Source organism: Argopecten irradians, unplaced genomic scaffold (assembly GCF_041381155.1).
Source record: "Argopecten irradians isolate NY unplaced genomic scaffold, Ai_NY scaffold_0046, whole genome shotgun sequence".
NCBI classification, from domain to species: Eukaryota; Metazoa; Mollusca; class Bivalvia; order Pectinida; family Pectinidae; genus Argopecten; species Argopecten irradians.
Window position 1 is genome coordinate 78,491 of NW_027187513.1, and position 21,911 is coordinate 100,401.

Sequence of the window (21,911 nt, forward strand, 5' to 3'; positions counted from 1 at the left end):
CCTATAAAATGACGTCACTACATGTGAATGATGATGTCATCTATGTCGAATACATATATCATGTGGAGTATCATGTGAGGGGTTAAACATAACGTCATTTTTCACAAATGAATAAGTAGTACTTTCCTTGTAAGTCCATCCTGCAGTAATACGACTGTACATGTATGTAATTTATAGTTTACACATAAAATTAACCGGGGAGTTTTGATATAAATACTGGTAATTTTATGCGCAAAAAAAGATCGTAATGAAAATGGACAATTATTGCGGCCCACCTCATGTCTTTTTGCCCCCCATTTTCGTCGACTAAAATGTTCTAAAAATGCACATTTAAAAGAAAAAAGGGTCCTCCTGCACTTTTTTCATACTTCATTTAAGAAAACGTTCAAGCACGTAATGTTCAAACCTTTAATAATAAAAGTTCAATAACGCATGAACTAGACTAAAAATGTCCATCAAGGGATTCCACTATTTCAAAAAATGTCTCTGAAAAGATTAATTTGTGTTTATGTCTTTCTAAGTGTTACACAACAATGTACCGATGGTGTGAAGCCGATATGTTCAGATCAAGCAGCGTTGCATAATGATATGACGACATTCACAATTATCATTTTTACATGCAGGTGATTACACATTGTAAAACTCATCTCAGCCATTGTAAATGGTAATATCATTTTCCTTCTCGGGGGAGACCCTCGGACCCCCAAACAGCAAAATTCGGCGCCTTCGACGCTTGCAAAATCATCAAATTTATCGTGAAACTCATATCTCAGCCATTCTAAATCGTAATTTTTTTTTTCACGAGGGTGTCCCCAAAACCTCCAAAACACCACAATGCTCGCCAGTTTGGCCACTTTGCGTAATCATTAATTTCCTGTTATATTATACATACACTCGTGTATATGTCGAATACGAATTTTACAGATAATATTTTTTTATCTAGGCCCTATGGTCAATTGACAATCTAGTGTGTCCATTTTGAGATAAACTAACTAATTCTCAAATCCCTGTGGATTGTACGTATACTTTTAAAATTTACTTCGGTCGACAGTTTTGTCATTTCCAAAACTGTGCACGGTTAGATAATATAATGAAGCGGTCTTGTGAATGATTTGTGTTTTATAAGAAATATGTTGTTTCATGGCCTAGTGTTAGTTGAACTATTACATGTGTATCTTGTTCATGAGTACATGTCATCCATATTAGGTCATTGTGTCTTGTAGCTGTGTTTTGTCCCGTCTTTTTTTATCGGTTGTGCGTATATTGTTACTACTGTACATGCTATTCTATTTGCGTACATGGAAAGCCCCGAAATTTTGTCGAATAAATCCGTAAAACTCATTACAGATCTTTAAAAAATAAATTAGCCTAGCCCTTTCTGTGCGATGTTCTGAATGATTAAGTTCCAAATAAGAAATAAAGAGGTGTGTAGTACATTTGTACATACATAAGGTGGGATAGGGGCACGTTTGTCGCGGTATGATAGAGTTTTAGGTAGGGTATGAAGGGTGGCGGGGTCTACTTTTATAAATATGCATTATATGTTTGTACGCGTAGCATGTAATATCATTGTTGTTTGGGTCCATTTTCTTTTAAACTTTTATTTCTTCTTGTTGATATAAACTTCAAAGTCTATGTTTAGAGTTTTAATTTACGGACAAAAGTCAAGCACCCCCCCCCCTCAAACCTGAGTTGTCATACCCGTAGAATACACGATGCCAAATGGCTTTTGACTTACTGAACATATAATTTTATAGCTCAGAATTTGACGATTAGAATGAGTAAACGATCGTTTTTATTATATCAGGGTATGTTATAGATTGTATATTATATACGGATACATTTCAACATATCAATATCACAGACTACACGTAGCGGGACTGTTTTAAATATTCATAATCGTCAATACCGCAACACTGCTCCATTGAATTTCCCGGCTCTTTTCACAGCCGTTTGTCTCAGATGACGTCACGAATCTACGGTCACCTGGTGATATCAGGGGCGATAAGCGATGCGATTGTTCTAGGCAAGAGTCGTTGTGGTTCAAGCACATTTTATTGAAATTACGTCAAAAATAACATGTATTTTTTTTTTGTTGGAAATCATAAAGTGCATCGCAACAAACACATATCAACACAAAAGTAGCGTATTTAAAAAAATTGTTTTTATAACCTTTAAAGTAAAGTTTCATACGTGTTATTATACTATCACAGTCCACAGTACATAGGTATATGACTTGTGATCTTCTTAAAATCATTTTGCATCTATAAAGGTGACACTTTCCTTTACTGTTAAATGGAATCCATATGTTTATATTTTGAGCAAATGGCAATGGATCATTAGTAATTGGTTTAGTTTCCAATGTATATGACAGCTTAAGTCCCTTGGTAACAGTAGCCTGTTATATCATATCTCTGTCAGGAAAAATCATCACCAATATATATTCATGTCGTATATCTGTTTTCAGATTCTTGACTTTGTCGTACACAATGGCGATATAAGAATGCTAAAGGTGATGTTAGCAGGAGGATTGGAACTAAATCAGGTAAGATCTGTGAGCACAATATCGGGACAGCGATCACAGAAAATGGTAATTGAACTTGGTGTCCCATATTTCTCTCCATAATAAGCGCAAATATTGCTATAAACTCGATATCAAATTATCAATATTAGCTGTCATCTGTACTAAGTTGTCAATACTGGGAAGATGAATTCTACAGATCGGTCCATTAAAAGTCTTGATTATCCTCCCATCGCGGTGATCTGGCGTGACGCGTCATCACCATCAAAGGGTTGCGATGATCCCCCGCTATGGGCCAATTATGCCGATGTATCACCGGGGGTTCCGTCACCGAGTATCCTCGTGACCATCGCGTGTTACGATGACCTCCGCGATCCCCCGCGATCGTAGCACGATCGGTCACCGAGTGTCAGCAGGGATCATGGCAATGGCTAAAATTTACCTGTAATGTTGGTTGTCGGCAGCGGCCGTCTGTTCGCTGATTTGTGACTTGCTTTTTTTGTTTTGGCAAGGTATTGATTAAAGTTCATTTCAGATACTGTTTGTTATAATTTCGTTATACATGTTCGTTGACTGACCTAAATAAATTATTAATGTATATATATATATGTGTGTGTATGTGTGTTATAATTGCAGAAATAAGTTTTTACTGCACGTGTCAACCTCTCTCAGCTGAATCTGTACTGACATTTTCTAACTGATAGTTCGTTTTTGTTCATTTACTAGGAACCAGATAGTACAGAAATATGGTATATTTTTTTTTAAATCTATTATTTGATTTTCGATTTTCAGTTAGACACTGCCGTAAATTCGGCATCCTATACAGTAGCAGGCAACACAATGATACTTTATTATAAGAAACTGAAAGATGAATACATTTGTAATTATTTGTGAATTTCGCTCAGGTGTACAGAGGAATTACATATTTTGTATTACCTTGATAAATACAAAGGGATTAGGCACAAGATATTACAACTTATGACGCCTTATCCAATCATCGTAAAAGATTTACAGGTGATGACAGAGAAACGTGCTGTGAACAAATGAATATACCGAGTTAAATCCACAAAATGTATAGTAGATTGAACAAAATATTTAACGAGTACCGGTATGCATGGTTCTAAATACATGTACTGAATATGCATATATTATAACTATTAGTGAATTGTATTTCTTAATTTCAAATATTAACTGTACATTTATAAGCGATGTTGACAAAATGTATTCCATCGTAATACAAGCACACTCGGGTCTTGTTTCTGTATTAATATGTATGTCATAAAAGTTGTGCACATTACAGAGAATTTCAATAGATTATAAGTTATTCATCTTGCTTAACGATTGTTTACGAGATCGACATGGGTTTCCCCGCTTTGTCACTGCATTGAGTGCACTAAATATTGCTATCGTAATGTCTGGGAGGAAAATAAAATCTGAAAATATTTTGCATTGTATCTTATCTTATATTGGCGTACTGTTACCGAAAATATCGAACATCGTCCCAACGACCACTAATAAGCACTAAATTCACCCTTTTCAATTCTCCTATTTAATTCAATTTATTCCGTGAACTGTTACGGTTCATAAGTGCAAATTACAACATTCAAATATACTTTATATTACAAAAGAGATGATTTCACACCCACATTCGCCGACCCTTGCCCGTAATGATTTATAATTTGTCTGCGGGTCTATCCTATTTCAAAAAGGACGAATAGAGAACAATAGGGGCTAATTACAGGTAAGTTATAGTCTGTTTTAGAAAACGATTTACCAGTGAAACACCTGTGCGATAAAGTCACAGCAAGAACATTAGTACTCTTCTGACTTTTTTTATTACATTTTCTTTTCAAAATCACATTATCAACATGCATATCTATTATACCAAAAATATACGTAACTTAATTTCCCACATCTTATATCATGAATATCTTACAATCCTGAATTATTATATATCCATTTTGCCTCAAATATTTATAATGAATATTATGAGATTTACGGTATATGCATCGCTAACTATATGAAGCATTAGCGGCTAAATACTACAATTTTACATCTATAACTCATTTATCTGAAGCTTCATTTCTCTTTATCCTCGATTTCTTATAAAATTCAAGATCATTCAGATAAGCCACATTGAAATTAAACCCATCGCTAAGGAAAAAAGACTTTATTTAGTTATTTTATCAACGCTGTATTCGAATTAGGACAGCTATGCAGTACGGTAACATACAAATGTAGAAAGCCGATTATTCACCTTAAATAACTAAACATGTATGTATTTCATGAGACAAGCAAATACTTGTACGATTGTCTTTTTATACGTGTATGAATACGTTTTATGACTCTTGAATACATTGATTAGTAAAAAAGAGATTTTGAAAAACATATATTCATGTTACAGCAACGCTTTCTATCGACAGAGGATTTGCTTTGGTCAGCTAATCATAAAAAAAAAATGTTTTCCACTGAGTGTCACCGATCAGTTTGGGACATAAAAACAGCTTTATTATTTTCTAGGGTTAGGGTTAGGATTAGGTTAACCCTTACCCATTCATACAAAAAGGCAGTGAAAAACATACAGAACACACAGTATATTTAAACAAGTTAAACAATTACCAAGCCCGCTTTCCTCAGAGTTTTTAATAAAGAGGCCTAAATCCTGTAGAAATTGTAGATCATTAGAAGACAAAAGTCGTTCCAAATTTTAAAAGAATTTTTCTCGCTGTAAAGTTAACGGTTCGCTTAAAATGAAGTTGGATTCATTCTCAATGTCGTTACAAAATATGCTAGAAGACGGGGAATCTTTTTAGTGACAGAAGTTATTTACCGTTACAGGTTCTGCTAAATAAATATTGCAAGTTTTGCTGGATTAATATTCATAAAATTGCCCACCAATGAACAAGCGTTCAGAGAAAAACAAAAGCTTTGACAACATTGGAAATTTCTGAAATATGTATATATTTATTTAGACGTAAGGATGCCTTACGATCACATTACAATGCTAATTAATTATTTAATGTCTTACGATCACATTAAAATATGAAAAAGATTATCAATTATTTATATTTCATATTGTATTCTATAATGAACTGTTCTATATTTTCGATATGACTCAACGTTTCACCGTCTGCCGACGGAACACATATCTCAGGTAATCTTTGCCAGCGTAACACTGACACCGTGACACTCGGGGACTGTGCTACTGCGATCCGCGGAAGACCGCCTGCTTTGAAGATTCGCGATGAAACGATCGCCGCGGATCATGGTGACATGGCGGATCACCGTGATCACGATGAGTCGCGGAGACGCCGCTTTGAAGATTCTCGGTGACCATTTATGGTGACATGTCACCGCGATTGTCCCCCTTGAGAGATAAGCCGACGCGGAGACAGCGAGACATTTTGATAATTTTAATGGACCGATCTGTAGCAGGACAACAGCATATTCAACATATGCATTATGTGAAATTAGCCGTTTTAAGTGGCATTTATCCTATCATGATTTGCATCTGAAAGTAATGTAATATAAACTCATAATTCTTTTTTGTTTCTTGATCAATAAATACAAATTGTACTGATGATACAATTTTAGAATTGAAATTCAAGTTGTGTTAAGAACATTATTTTGTGGAATCCTGTCCTTTTGTGGTCTACGAATGCGTCTACATTGTTCGCTGTAATGGTTTCCTTCATCCTTTGACAAATACATTGCAAGATACCAAGATAATAGTTTTTTTTCCTCCTTTACCAGGGGTTAAATATTTATTAATTGTAGAGCAAATTCGTGACACTGCTGACAGAAGTACTATATTTCCAGGGTTTTGTAATCACAATATTAGGACATAGTTCCATCCATAGCCCCTGGAATATTATCATAATTACCAATTTGCATTCCGAATTCTGACAGACTTTGGTACATCTTAAAAATATCTTCAGATGTTTTATCTCATGGCAAGAGTAGGACTGGAAAATGCTAATACTTAGGAAGTCTACCTGGCAGATGCAAAGCATTGTCTCTCGCATATTTACACAGGAATGTTTTATTATCATCCGATCGTACAGTAATGATACAGCTCTCTTTGCTTATAATTATGCTGGCTTCATTTTAAGATTATAATTAATAACTCATTCTATTGACATGTTTGCGATCGTTTCTAACATTGTAACGCGAAAGCAGAAGTTTAGGAATGAACTCGTCCTCATGTTTCCAGGGGTCACAACGATTTCTTAGAAGGTACCGTAAGGTATCATTTCTGAGTCCCTACATTTTTATGAAAAAATAATCACTGACTCTGTTTCTTCTGGATATGATTGTTTTTGTTTTATATGCGTATGATAACTTAAGTTCATTGGCAAATGTAGCCTCTTTGATCATATGTCGCTGAGGAAAAACTCCAAGTCATTAACATATATTCATGTTGTATATCATTTTCAGTTTCCTGGTAATGTTCTTATACGAATCTTACGATCTTCTGACAAACGGATGATAGAGGTTTTGAAAGAAGGACGATCGGAACTAAAACAGGTAAGCTCTGTGTGTACAATATCACAGATGATGGTTACTTAACTTAAAGCTCAATACCTGGGTAATGCCTTTTTCTTCATTAAAAGTGCAAATATTACTATAAAATCGCTATTGTATATCGATATTAGCTTCAAACTATATTCGGTTGTCATAACTGGAAGGATGAACTCTAGCAGGTATGTCGGATTAGCCGTTCTCAAGGTGGCATGTATCTTCCCACAATTAGCATCTGAAAGCATTACCAAACAATGCCCATTGATATTATGTCTGTCTGTCTATATATCTGTCCGTCCGTCCGTCCGGATAACTTGAGAAAAGATTAACGGATTTTTATCAATCTTCTTGGGATACAATTTGGGGTCAAAAGGTCAACTACAAAGCTCACTGTTACTAAAAATAGATTTCCTCACAAAAGTATTAGTTCCCAGAGAGATACAAACGGTATAAAGCTAGTATATTAATAATCCGAAATAAAAGGCCAACATAAATTCAAAGTAAAATAAAAAATCATTTATATGGATTATAAATTCAGCCACTATATAGGGCTTTCTTCAGTCCAAAATCAATTTTTTAACCAACATCACACAATGATGGTAGCAAATGAGAAAATACAGCTTGGGATTGAATTTCGGGTCAAAAGGTCAACAACAAAGCTCACTGTTACTAAAAATAGATTGTTTGAAAAAAAATCGTTTCCAGACGATAACTTGAGTAAACCTCAACGGATTTTGAACCAACTTCACACAATGGCTGCATATGAGAAAATACAGCTTGGGATCCTATTGCGGTCAAAAGGTCAACTTCAAAGGTCACTGTTACTAAAATTGTTTCACAAATTAGTTTCCGAATTATAACTTGGGGACACATCAACGGAATTTGTTCAAACTTACAATGGTAACATAGGAGAAAACATGGCTTGGGATTGAATTTGGGGTCAAAAGGTCACTGTTGCTGAAAATAGTTTGTTTTACAAAATTTCGTTTCCGGACGATAACTTGAGACAGAATTTGTTTTAAACTTCATACAATGATAGCATAACTAAGCAATAATAACTGGCAATGAATTAGAAAAAAATGTAATTGACGGCAGGGGACGTGTGTTGCAACACTTACTGTAAGCTTATTGTTTTTTTCTTTGACAATATAATTTCAATAATACCAAATGATATGTTCAAGGTGTGAAATTAAAGCTGTGGTTTTTACCATTGTTTTGCACAAAGATGTCCCAGGGTTACATACTCACCCTGTACGAATGATCCCCTCCTCGAGATTGTTTCCAGAGGTCACAACTATTCCGTCGAACGTACCGTGGAGTATAATTCATAAATCCCGACAATGTAACAGATTATTGGATGCCTCTTTTTTAAATCACAGCAAACCCCAGGTATCGAACTCAAGTCTTCTGCATTACTTTTCTGACGCTTAACTGATTGAGCTTAAGCAATATTCTCTCTAGCCGAGCGATAAATTGCGGTTAGTATTGACCAGATATACAGATAAATCATTAGAAACTTTTTTCTGTGCAAATGACAGCTTAAGTTCTTTGGCAATAGTAGCCTATTAAATCATATGTCTGGCAGGGAAACAAACTGAAATCGTCAACATATATTTAGGTCGTTTAGTATTTTCAGCTTCCTGACAATGTTCTTTTGGAAATCTTACGAACTAGCGACGAAAGGATAATACAGTCTCTGAAAGAATGCGGATACGAACTAAAACAGGTAAGCTCCGTGTGTACAATATCGATTGGAATTGGTGTTTCGTATCTGGAGAGTGAATATGCCTTCATTATAGGTGCCGATATTCTTATAAACTCACTATCAAATATTAACATTAGCGTCTAGCTGAACTCATTAGTCATTACTGAAAGGATACATTTTAGCAGTACAAGAACAAATTCAAAATAGTTAGTCATGTTTATTATAAATCCAACAAAAATATCAACACGTAATCTTGTCCTTTATTATTTTCAGATTCCTGACAATTTCATAAATAAATGTGTATACAATCGCGAGCTCCAAATACTAAAAGTTTTTTTAGAAGAAGGAGTGGACCTAAAGCGGGTAAGCTCTTTCTGAATAAATTCCTGACAGTGATCGCAGAATGTGGTTATTCAATTTGGTGTTATATCCTTGCAACATTCTTACGATATTTCTACAAAATCGCTCTCAAATATCAATTTTCATTTCAGTAATACGTTACCATAACTTTAGTATGCAAATACGCTACCTACACCCATCTTTGTAGCCCCAACAAACATAAGATTTGAGAATCCCGTCTCCCTACCGTACCTCATCTCGTACTCGACGAGAGTAACATAGAGTGGTCTCCCTTCCTCTTTCCTTTATGGCGCTACACAGCTCGGACGGCAATTGAATTGTGTCAATTTTCTTTCGCTGTTTAGGTCCATTTATTTGACGTTTTTGGTCAAATTTTACTCACACTCAGTTGTGTGTATACCCATATGCCCTGCCTTGTTATCTTTTTGTACTGTCATTCGTTTTTTGTGCCTTTTTCGGCCGTTTTTTGACTGCTTTACGTGCTCGCCGGTGTTCCGTGCGATCCGTCATTACTGGTGACGTCTCGCTGTTTCCGGTTTGTTTACGATTGGTATTTGTTCGGTGTTTTTCTTAGGTAAGATTAGTGTCACCTAACACTGTTTTTATGTGTTTAGCGTGTTTTGCTTATATTTTACGTTTTAAACGTATTTTTCTTACCTTGTTCACGTAATTGTCGTTGTAATGCCTGGTATGTCCCGCTCGGGTCAGCGTCAGGGGTCTGATGATGCATGTCCCCTATGTCTCCCATGTCATGAGTCCTCTCCATGTGAACTTTGTCCAGTTGGAGAGGCTCTTGGCCAGGCCGGCATTACACCAAGGCGATCTTCGTCCTCCCGTAAGAGGGATTCGTCCTCATCTTACGGGAGGAGAAGGAAGCAGGCTTCTAGTTCTGTTTCTGTTCCTGTCTCGGTAGTTCCTGTCTCTACAGGTTCTTCTCGAGATCAGGGGTGGTCCCTCCTGTCCAGGATGTTCCTGGAGTAGGGGAGGGGCAGCCTGACCCTGACGTTTCTCGGTCTAGGGTCGAATTGGCTGGGAATGCTCGTAAGCTTCCATGCTTGCCTTCGGGTAGGGACTACCAGCCGCCGGTCTCTGACGTTGTCAGTGGCTCCCGCATTCCAGGTGGTGTTGCGGTTGGGGGCGGCCTTGATGCCGGACCTATTCGTCCGAGTTTGGGTTCAGGGACTACAGGCTTCCTCTCTGGTTTGTCCGTTTCCACTGGGATTAGTGATGCGCAGCTCTCAAATCCCGGCATCAATTCTGGTCCAACTTTCCCTCCCGTCCAGTTACCTGGTCCCGGTCCTATTAGGTCCGCTCCTGAGTGTGCTGGCTCGGTTTTCCCAGGGGGTCATCCTCAGGGTCCTGGGTTTGTTGGTCAGATTTTCGGCCTCCTTTTCCCCCTGGCTTAGGGTATACGGGTGCCTGCGGGCAACCATCCTTGGGCCGCCCAAACCAGCCTGCGGATGGTTTTGGGTTTCAGCAGCATCCCGGCAATTATAGGCATAGCCCATACATGTCCAGGTTTCCACTTAGAGGGAGTGGTGGTCCAACCTCGTCCTTTGGTCAGGTTGGCCAGCCCCAGTCTCAGACAGGCCAGTTTGGCCAGTTCTGGGGTCACTCCCAACCCACGGGACCATTTCCGTATTTTCAGGGATACGGTTTTAACCCCATGGCTATTCATTCTTGGAACCCTTGGGGTTTGGTCTCTCCCTCGCGGAGACCTGTCAGCTGTTCGGTTGCTCCCCCCAACCTACTGCTGCTTCGGGGGCCGTTACGGCCGGTCCTAGAAAGGTTCGCCGGACCTTTAGAGTCTGTCTCTTTTGCTGGCCCTTTTCTCTCCGAGTCCAGGGGTTGAGCTTCGTCCGTTAGGTCAAAGCCCTCAGCTTCTGTGGTTAGGAGTTCGGCTCCTAAACGCCACTTGTTGAAGCCTGCTCAGGAGAGTTTTCCTGAGTCTGTCTCTTTTGCTGGCCCGTTTCTCCCCGTTGGGACCTCGGGTCCAGGCAACGAGAAGGATATGGACTGTGAGGTCGTGGGTTCGGCAGAGGATGATGATGTTGTTCATATCTCCCCTGGCTGCTCCGATATTGACCAATCTGGTTTGTCGGATGCAGATCTTCAGGTTGAGGATTTCCAGGATGAGGGTGACTTCGAGGCTGCTGAGGTGGATGTCCCAGCAGGTTTTTTCTGGGATGCGGGCCTTTAGGGCCGATGTATCTCGGATTCTCGGGGCGGAGGTTTGCCCACCACCTTCCACATCATCCATCCCGGTGTCCACCACCCTTTTGGGTTCTTTGGTGGCTCCACGGGCATCTGCTAAGTCAGATCGCTCACTGCCAGAAGGCACTATTGTGTCTTCAGCTCTGGCCACTGCCCAGTCTCGAGTTATGGAGAAGAATTCTTCTTCATCTCGCACGCCTGGGTTTGCCGGGTTGCAGATCAGTGTTGGTGATTTATCATAGGTTCAGGCCTCTGATTATGCCATTCACGATGGACTGCTGTCCTCTCAGCTAGCTAAGCTGGGGTCTAGATAATTGGCAGCTTAGCCCGGCAAGTCAGTGGACTAGGTGGTGTTCTGCTCCAAGGAGCACCACAAGATGGAGAGGCTGCTGCGCCTTTCCATTCAAATTCTGTCTTATATAGACTTTCTGACGGTTAGTCTATATATGGTATCCGATGTGCCTGGGGGTCAGATATCTGAGACAGAGCAGGCCGACATTCAGGAAAGAGTAAACTCTACCCTGAACAGGGCATTGAGAGCCTTGGCGTCTTTACAGGTGTCATTGCTCGCCAATGTCTTGTTGGCTAGGCGTTTTTCTGTGTTGAAAAACCGCCCGGTCGAAGAACCTTACCGGTCCCGATTGTTGACTGCCCCCTTCTCTGGGTCCACTCTTTTTGGAGGGACTCTTCCTTCTGTTCAGAAGGATTTGAAGGAGGACTCGGTCGCTTCTGCCCTTCTTTTGAAGAGATTGCAGACCGTGAAGGCCAGTACCTCGCAGGGGTCCGTGCCTCCCAAGAAGAAGGCTAGAACTTCAGCTCCTCAGTCTACTGCACAGCCGAAGTCGAAGCCTTACTTCAAGGGCAACAAGGGGAAGGGTAAGAAGGGCAAGAACCCTCCTGGGGGTAAGAAGAAGAGTTCCTGACTCTTTTTCCCCCTCCTTGGCCATTCCAGACGAGGGGTCTGTTCTGGAGGACTCCGCTCCTCCAGTTTTAGATTCCGGTCCTTCTCCCGCAGGATTCAGTTTCGGGTTAGGAAGCGATTCTCCCGCCTGGGAGGGTCTCGATCTTCCTCGTCCCGATCTTCCTGTAGGAGGTCGTCTGTCCTTCTTCCTCCCAGAGTGGAAGGAAATCACAGAGGACACATGGGCCTTGTCTGTGGTCAAGGAGGGGTTGGGCATTCCCCTCTTGCGGGATCCGCCCTTGGCATCAAGACCTATCTTCTTCCCTCCTCCGGGGGATCCAGAAAATACACTTGTCACCCAGGAGGAAGTAAGGACCATGCTTTTAAAGGGCGCGGTTGAGGAGGTGCCTATGGTGGTATGCACTCCGGGCTTTATTCCAGAATGTTTCTGGTTAGGAAAAAGTCCGGAGCTTGGCGTCCCATCATAGATCTAAGTGCCTTCAACAGGCACGTAGATTCTCCACACTTCAAGATTGAGACTCCACGGAGCATCATAGCTTCGGTGAGAGAGGGGATGTGGGCTACTTCAGTAGATCTGAAGATTGCCTACTTCCACATTCCCATCAAGAAGTCGGCACGGAAATTCCTCCGTTTCACTTGCAACGGGAAGGTTTTTTTCAGTTCCGGGCCATGCCTTTCGGGCTCACGATAGCTCCTTTGGTTTTCACCAAGCTGCTGCAGGTTGTCGTGGGGTTTCTGCACTCCAGGGGAATAGATGTTCGCATCTATTTCGACGATTCCCTCATGCTCCACCTAGTGCGGGAATCTTTGGTGCAGAACACCCGTCTGGTCCTAAAACTTTTGCTCAAAGTCGGCTTCATTCCTTCCAGAGAGAAGTCCGAGGTCTCCCCTTCTCGGGACTTTGTCTTCCTGGGAAACCGTTTCAACACTGTTCATGGCATTGCCCTTCCACCTTTGGAGAAGTTCGAGAAGGCCAGAGATCTTGCTCTGACCTTCATCGGTTGGTCACACGTCCAGGTGCGTTGGTTTCTCAGTTTTCTGGGTAATCTCAACTCCCTGGCAGATGTAGTCCCCCTGGGGAGACTTCACGTCAGACCTCTCCAGATGTTTCTCCTCGCGAACTGGGTTCCTCCAGCAGGGAATGGAAGGCTTGGCTTCCTCTCAACCAGTCCGTGAAGGAGTTTGCACGATGGTGGACTCTCAAAGACAATGTTCTACGGGGGGTTCCGTTGTCCAAGCTAGCTCCCACCATGACCTTGTTCACGGACGAGTCCATGACAGGTGGGGGGGCTTACCTCGATGGCCATTGCCAGTCGGGGGAATGGTCTGGGGATCAGCTCTCCGAGCACATCAATGTGCTGGAGATGAGGACTGCTCTATTGGCTTTGCAGGCTTTTCGAAAGATTCTGCATTCCAAGGTGGTCTGTGTGACTACGGACAATTCTACAGTTGTCGCGTATCTGGAGAGACAGGGGGGACAAGGTCCCACGTCCTTTGTGCCCTCGCTATCCGTGTTCTTCTTCTCTGTCAGGAAATGCAGTTGACTATTTTAGTCAAGCATCTTCCAGGCAGGTTGAATGTATTGGTGGATACTCTCCAGGCGCCGCCAGCCGGTTTTGACATAATGGCAACTAAATCCCTCGATCCTCGAGGGCAATTGTCAGGTGTGGGACAGGCTTCATATAGACCTTTTCGCCACTTCCCTGAACAACCAGTTGCCCACCCTTTGTCTCTCCGGTGCCAGACCAATTGGCTTGGGCTGTGGACGCGCTATCTCTGGATTGGGAGGGGATGCAGGCTTATGCTTTCCCTCCATTCAACCTGGTGGGCAGGGTTCTACAGAAGTTTTGGACGCATCATTGCTCCCTCCTTCTGATAGCGCCCCTGTGGCCGAGACAACTCTGGTTTCCGGAGCTCTTGTCGTTTCTGGTGGATGTTCCTCTGGTTCTTCCACCCAGATTCAATCTCCTGCGCCAGCCACGGTCAGGGACGATGCATTCACGTCCCGAGATCCTCCACCTTCACGCGTGGAAGCTATCTCAGGAGGCCTCGCTCAGGCAGGCTTTTCTTCAGACGTGTCAGCCCGCATCGCCCGATCAATTAGGTCGTCCTCTTCTGCCGTCTACCAGTCACGCTGGAGGATCTTCTGTAATTGGTGTATCGGCAGGAAGATTGATCCGATCAAGGTTTCTGTCCAGCTGATTGCAGATTTCCTTCTCTATTAATTTAGGGAACGGAATCTTGCCTCTGGTACTATTGCGGGATACTGCACGGCTATTGCCAGTGTACTTTCTTTTCATGATAGACCAGAGGTAGGGTCTTCCACCTCATTGTCTGCTTTGATTAGGGGCTTCAGTCTGGACAGGCCTAGGGTACGGCAGTTAGCTCCACAGTGGAACCTAGCACTTGTGTTAGAATCACTGAAGGGGGCTCCTTATGAGCCTTTGGGGTCTGTCTCCCTAAAGTTTTTAACTTTTAAGACTGTCTTCCTGCTTGCCCTTGCCTCAGGCCGTAGGAGGAGTGATATCCATGCTTTGTCTGTTCACTCTTCGTGCCTTCGTTGGGCTAGAGATAGCTCTGCCGTTACCCTTCTCACTGATCCTGCCTTTTTGGCAAAGAATCAGGTTCCTGGTTTCTCGCCCGATCCCATTAGGATTTCTTCCTTGACAGTCTATGTTGAGTCTGAGGAGAATGATCAGTTGCTGTGCCCTTGTCGAGCACTTAGGTTTTACCTTGATAAAACTAGGGGGTGGGGGTGGGGGGGGGCGAGGTACTCGATCTCGTCTATTCTTGCCCATTAAACAGGGTCAGCAGGATATCTCCTCCCAGTCCATTTCCAGATGGATATGTCAGGTGATCAAGATTGCTTATGAGAAATCTAATGATCTATCTCGGGCGAAATGCAAGGTGAGGGCTCATGAGGTTAGAGCCCTTGCAGCTTCTTTGGCTCTCCTAAATGGGTCCTCATTCAAGGACATCATGTCTGCTGCCTTTTGGCGTGGTCAGTCTACATTCACTGACTTTTACCTCCGGTCCCTGTCCTCTCATTCTGAGGGACTGTTTTCCTTGGGTCCAGTTGTGGCGGCTCAGTCTGTGACTGTCCCTCCGCCCTAGACATGGTATTTATTTTTGGTTTTAACTGTATGCGAGCAGGCATCACGATGGCACTCCTCTTTTCTCTGGGAGGTATTCCATTTTTTATCCCTTTTCTTCGGGGGGTTCCTGGAACCCTTTTTTATTCTCCCTGCTGGGGCTTGTCCTCTGGATTTGCCGTTTGATTGGGCTGCCTGGCTTCGGACTCTCCACTACGGTAAGACGAATTCGCATACTAAAGTTATGGTAACGTATTACGGAAATGAAATTGAGGTTTTTCAATGTAAAACCAATTGTCATGATGTAATACTTACCATAACTTTATGGAGTCCCACCCTTCTGTTTCCTCCCCTTTCCGCCTCAGCCATTTTGCCCCTGTGGCTCCATAAAGGGTTTTTTGAGGTAGGGAGACCACTCTATGTTACTCTCGTATAGTACGAGATGAGGTACGGTAGGGATACGGGATTCTCAAATCTTATGTTTGTTGGGGCTACAAAGATGGGTGTAGGTAGCGTATTTGCATACTAAAGTTATGGTAAGTATTACATCATGAAAATTGGTTTTACATTGAAAAACCTCAATTAGCTTTCATCTGTTTACCTTTGTCATTACTGGAAGGATGGATTTTACCAGTAAATTCAACATAGACATAAGTATTGCTTTGTATCGTGTTCGTCGTTCTCCAGGTGGCATTTATTTATTATTCGCATCTGAAAACAGTATTTATCTGTTTAAAAAACATATTTGACTTTATTAAACGTTAAAAGCAATGCGAACAATATCACTGAACACACATTTATTAACGTCTACTTGTTCTTGATCAATATCAATACATCTAAACAATATATAGATGGAAAATTAAGATTATGCTACGATTATTCTTTCACACTGACATTTCACGTCCTCTTCTGTAAATTTAAGTTCGTGTTTATAGACAAAAATGAAGCTGTATTAAAAGCAGAAATCGTAATCACAATCAATTTAAAGCTCAAGGCGGACCATCCAATCAAACGCCTTATCTGGACCGTGCTCGCTTTTGAAAGTATACCGGTATGCAAAGTTTATTTTTACAGGTTACAGTTTCATCATTAAATAATACCATCATTATACTATTACAGCCAATGTCATGTGTTATCGAATAATCGTCATTATCATTTCACGTAGTTATATAAAAATGCTTTCTTTTTTCATTTAATGAATGTAATTTTATATTTTAGCAGTTGTTTGACGCATGGTCAATCACATTTGTATGATTGGATCAGTCACAAGATATATTTTTCTTCTTAAAGGGGTTAAAAAACTAAAAGGAAAAAAACATCGATATAATATTGCCAAATCAAGAATTACGAGGAATGCCTGTTAATATGAAATCACCAACTAATTGTGTTTTTTCTTCATCAATACAATTTCAATGATACCAAATGATACATATAAGATGTGAAATTAAAGTTGCGATTAGAACATTGTTTTGCACAAGCATGTCCCACTTTCGTATTTACGTTTGCGTTTATTAACAAATTATACCTTTGTCGATATATTAAAATGCTTTCCTTTACTGTTTCATATTTAATTAATGTAATTTGTATTTGAGCAATTAATTAACGCATAGATCATCACATTTAAATGATGGGATCAGTCACAAGCTAAAATAAAGAAAAAAGTATCGATACTATAGTATAACTAGTCATATTTATAACAGAAAAAAGCCAAACAAAAACTGCATCTTATATTTTTGTCCTGTATAAATTTTAGATTCCTGACGATTGTATACAAGAACTCGTAGAAAATCGCGAGATCGAAATACTTAAAGTTTTGATAGAAGGAGGATTGAAACTAAAACAGGTAAGCTCTGTGTGTACACTGTCGTGATAGCGATCACAGATGATGGCTATTTAACTTAATGCTTCATACCTTGGAAATGCATTTCTCTTCATTAAAAGTGAAGATATTTTCAAAAAAATCGTTTTTAAATATCAATATTAGCTTTGAGCTTTTCTCAGTTTTTCATTACTGCGAGGGTGATTTCTATCAGGACAAAATATTCAGCATATATAGCGCGTTATGTGGAATTAGCCGTTCTCAAGGTGATATTTATCTTTCCATAATTAGCATCTGAAAGCATTACGAGGAATGCCCGTTAATATAAAATCACCAACTCATTGTGGTTTTTCTTCATCGATACAATTTCAATGATACCAAATGATACATATAAGATGTGAAATTAAAGTTGCGATTTGAACACTGTTTTATACAAGGCGGTCCCATCTTCGTATTTACGTTTGCGTTTATAAACAAATTATACCTTTGTCGATACATTAAAATGTTTTCCTTTACTGTTTCATTTAATTAATGTTATTTGCATTTGAGCAATTATTTGACGCATAGACCATCACATTTTTATGATTGGATCAGTCACAAGTTATTTTTTTCTTCTTAAAGAGGTTAAAAAATAAAAGAAAAAAAAAACATTGATATAATATTGCTTATTAATTGACGCATAGACCATCATATTGTAATAATGGGATCAGTCACAGGCTCAAAAAAAGACAAAAGTATCGATGCAATATTGCTAATTCAAGTTATGAAATGAAAATATGGTTTGTTTATTTTCTATGAACAATAGTATAATTAGTCATATTTATAACAGAAGAAAGCCAAACAAAAATAGCATCATAAATTTTTGTCCTGTATAAATTTCAGATTCCTGACAATTGTATACAAGAGCTCGTAAACAATCGCGAGATCGAAATACTAAAAGTTTTGATAGAAGGAGGATTGAAACTAAAACAGGTAAGCTCTGTGTGTACACTGTCGTGATAGCGATCACATATGATTGCTATTTAACTTAATGCTCCATACCTTGGAAAATGCATTTCTCTTCATTAAAAGTGCAGATATTTTCAAAAAATCGTTTTTAAATATCAATATTAGCTTTGAGCTTTTTTCATTACTGCGAGGGTGATTTCTATCAGGACAAAATATTCAGCATATATAGCGCATTATGTGGAATTAGCGGTTCTCAAGGTGAAATTTATCTTTCCATAATTGGCATCTGAAAGCATTACGAGGAATGCCCGTTAATATAAAATCACCAACTCATTGCGGTTTTTCTACATCGATACAATTCCAATGATACCAAATGATACATATAAGATGTGAAATTAAAGTTGCGATTTGAACACTGTTTTATACAAGGCGGTCCCATCTTCGTATTTACGTTTGCGTTTATAAACAAATTATACCTTTGTCGATACATTAAAATGCTTTCCTTTACTGTTTCATTTAATTAATGTTATTTGCATTTGAGCAATTATTTGACGCATAGACCATCACATTTTTATGATTGGATCAGTCACAAGTTATTTTTTTCTTCTTAAAGAGGTTAAAAAAATAAAATAAAAAAAAAACATTGATATAATATTGCTTATTGATTGACGCATAGACCATCATATTGTAATAATGGGATCAGTCACAGGCTAAAATAAAGAAAAAAGTATCGATGCAATATTGCTAATTCAAGTTATGAAATAAAAATATGGTTTGTTTATTTTCTATGAACAATAGTATAATTAGTCATATTTATAACAGAAGAAAGCCAAACAAAAATAGCATCATATAATTTTGTCCTGTATAAATTTCAGATTCCTGACAATTGTATACAAGAGCTCGTAAACAATCGCGAGATCGAAATACTAAAAGTTTTGATAGAAGGAGGATGGAAACCTAAAACAGGTAAGCTCTGTGTGTACACTGTCGTGATAGCGATTACAGATGATGGCTATTTAACTTAATGCTTCATACCTTGGAAATGCATTTCTCTTCATTAAAAGCGCAGATATTTTAAAAAAATCGTTTTTAAATATCAATATTAGCTTTGAGCTTTTTTCATTACTGCGAGGGTGATTTCTATCAGGACAAAATATTCAGCATATATAGCGCGTTATGTGGAATTAGCGGTTCTCAAGGTGATATTTATCTTTCCATAATTAGCATCTGAAAGCATTACGAGGAATGCCCGTTTATATAAAATCACCAACTCATTGTGTTTTTTCTTTATCAATACAATTTCAATGATACCAAATGATTCATTTATGATGTAAAATCAAATTTGTGATTTGAAAACTGTACAAACATGTCCCTTCTTTGTCTCTAAATTTTCGTTTGCGTTTATAAACAAATTATACCTTTGTCGATACATTAAAATGCTTTCCTTTACTGTTTTATTTAATGAATGTAATTTGCATTTGAGCGGTTGTTTGACGCATAGACCATCGCATTTTAATGATGGGATCAGTTACAAGTTACATATAAGAAAAAAGTATCGATATAATATTACTTATTAAAGTTATGAAATGAAAACATGGTTGGTTTATTTTCTATAAACAAAAGCATAATTAGTCATCTTTATCACAGAAAAAAGCCAAACAAAATCAGCATCATATGTCCTTGTACTGTATAACTTTCAGATTTCTGACTTTTGTATACATGAACTAATCAACAATCGCGAGATCAGAATGCTAAAAGTTTTGTTAGAAGGAGGATTAAAACTAAAAAAGGTAAGCTCTTTCTGTACACTTTCCTGACAGCAAACATGCTGTTATACGTCATGTTTGGGTCATTCAACAAAACATCTGACTCTGACCATGTACGATTTGTTTTATTAATCAACAATTAAAGGTTATCTAACGGCCACTATTATATTAATCTGCCACCCAGATATCATTTGCAATCTTACAATCGTTTAATTGTTATATTTACACAATGTTTTCTATTTCACAGTAAAACATATCTTAGATGCGATTTGAAAATTTGAAATCCCGCTTCAACTATATTACCTGAACAGCATGATAAAGAAATGTACATTTACATTAAAGTGAAGATAAAGTGATTTTAATTTTAGTAAGAAATGCTGAAAAATAACCGATTTTGTATCATGACAAAAAACCAATCACACTAATGCCCTATCTTTAGGATAGTTTTAGTAACTGCAACTTTCTTTCTTTTTTACTGCAAATTTTGTTTTAAAAAATTAGTGTTCAGAACTTTTTCTGTGAAACGTTGAATCTGCCAAAATTGGTAAAATACGGGGAAACTCATCTTCAAAATTAAGGGGGTAGGGGTAACATATACACATCTGTTCTGAGTGAAAATAATGGGTTAAGTGTGTGATATTATTATTTCTTGAAGAATTCATCGTTTTTGAAATTTTTGCTATTATTCATATAGATCAGACAACCAATGTGCGAAATGCTGATTTTGTTTGTCATGTGTATGCTCAAAATGGTGAAATTCCGGTAAAATCACGATTGATATCAAATAGGTATCTTTGATTCATAATAGCTCAAACCCAAGCACACCACATGATATTAATTTAATGTCATATTTAACTTTGTTTATTTCTAAAAAATCTATATTAGAAAAAAAAACTATTCGATAAGCGGCACAATGTCTCAATCTGATGGAAGCTATCATTTGAAAAAATTCAGTCGATATGAGACCCAGTTTGTTAATTTGCTTATTGCAACCATCAAATGAAATTAAAAAAAAAATTTTTTTTATGGATATGACACCAAACAATATCTGGCAACAAAAGCTAACTAAGTCATAATTCTAACAGAACGATACTCAACAAAAACAGCTACATATAGTCTTGTATCTTATTTTTAGATTCCTGACTTTTTTATAACTAAAGTCGTAAACAAGCGCCACGATGAGATGCTGAAGATATTTGTAGAAGGAGGATGGGACGTAAACCGGGTAAGTTTTGTGAAGTTTATATATTTGCCACGGCAGTGTAAAGGAGTACACGCTCATTCGGTTTAATGAATTAATCTTTCATGCATATCAAAAACGATGTTCGCTTCGGGCAAAGCCAAGAAAATAGCCGATAATTTGCTTTCGTTTTGAATGTCATCTATAATAGGAAATAGTTGATGCTGGCGTTACACTTCCCAAATTTGACACAGGATGGACGCAAAACAATGAAATTGTTCAAATTCGGCGCTGATCGTGGTCGCATCGGGACATTCTTGAGGCCATCTTTAGCCATCGTATGACCACTTAGGAAGTTTTTACAGGTTTCGGCTATAACTTCGTGAGTGACGCTCAGATGTTTGGCATACCAAAAAATTGCTCCAACACCAAACCAAGGTTCATTTTCGTGTTGAATTCGCGTGTCCATCTTGCCCCTTCGTACGGCATTCGTGAGGACATCACGACAGTTCTTGTCTAATTGGTCTTTCCTTCGTGTAATGAACAATGGCGACAATGGACACATTTATAATCGAACGCAATACTAAGGGAACACGAAGCTATCCGATGGCCTTAAGAGCTCAACACGAGTACGTGAAAACATTGTAAGACAGTTGTGAAGACATCGTCAACGATGTCATCACGATATAACTACGATGCTAAAGAAGACACCATTAGCACATGTATAAAACTCATTAAAAATTTAAATTGATCAAACCGGTTGTAATACGTCTGTTTTGCATTTAATTTGCGAACAATTGACGCATAACAAATGTGTCGCTAAAACCAGAACAAGTGTATAAATATGGAAAAAAACATCATAT

General features: G+C 38.9%; 1 protein-coding gene across 2 annotated transcripts in view; it reads left to right on the forward strand.

The window, feature by feature from the left end:
- The window catches only part of LOC138311553 (uncharacterized), a gene marked incomplete at its 3' end in the record, with an annotated part of 32,563 nt that extends 15,385 nt beyond the window's left edge, over nt 1-17,178 (forward strand). Inside the window, 5 exon segments of one of the 2 annotated variants that reach the window (XM_069252861.1) lie at nt 2,468-2,545; nt 6,959-7,048; nt 8,670-8,768; nt 9,021-9,110; nt 17,089-17,178. In XM_069252861.1, coding sequence (XP_069108962.1) covers nt 2,468-2,545; nt 6,959-7,048; nt 8,670-8,768; nt 9,021-9,110; nt 17,089-17,178 — 447 coding nt within the window. 2 annotated transcript variants of the gene reach the window in all.
- Nucleotides 17,179-21,911: the final 4,733 nt, after the last annotated feature.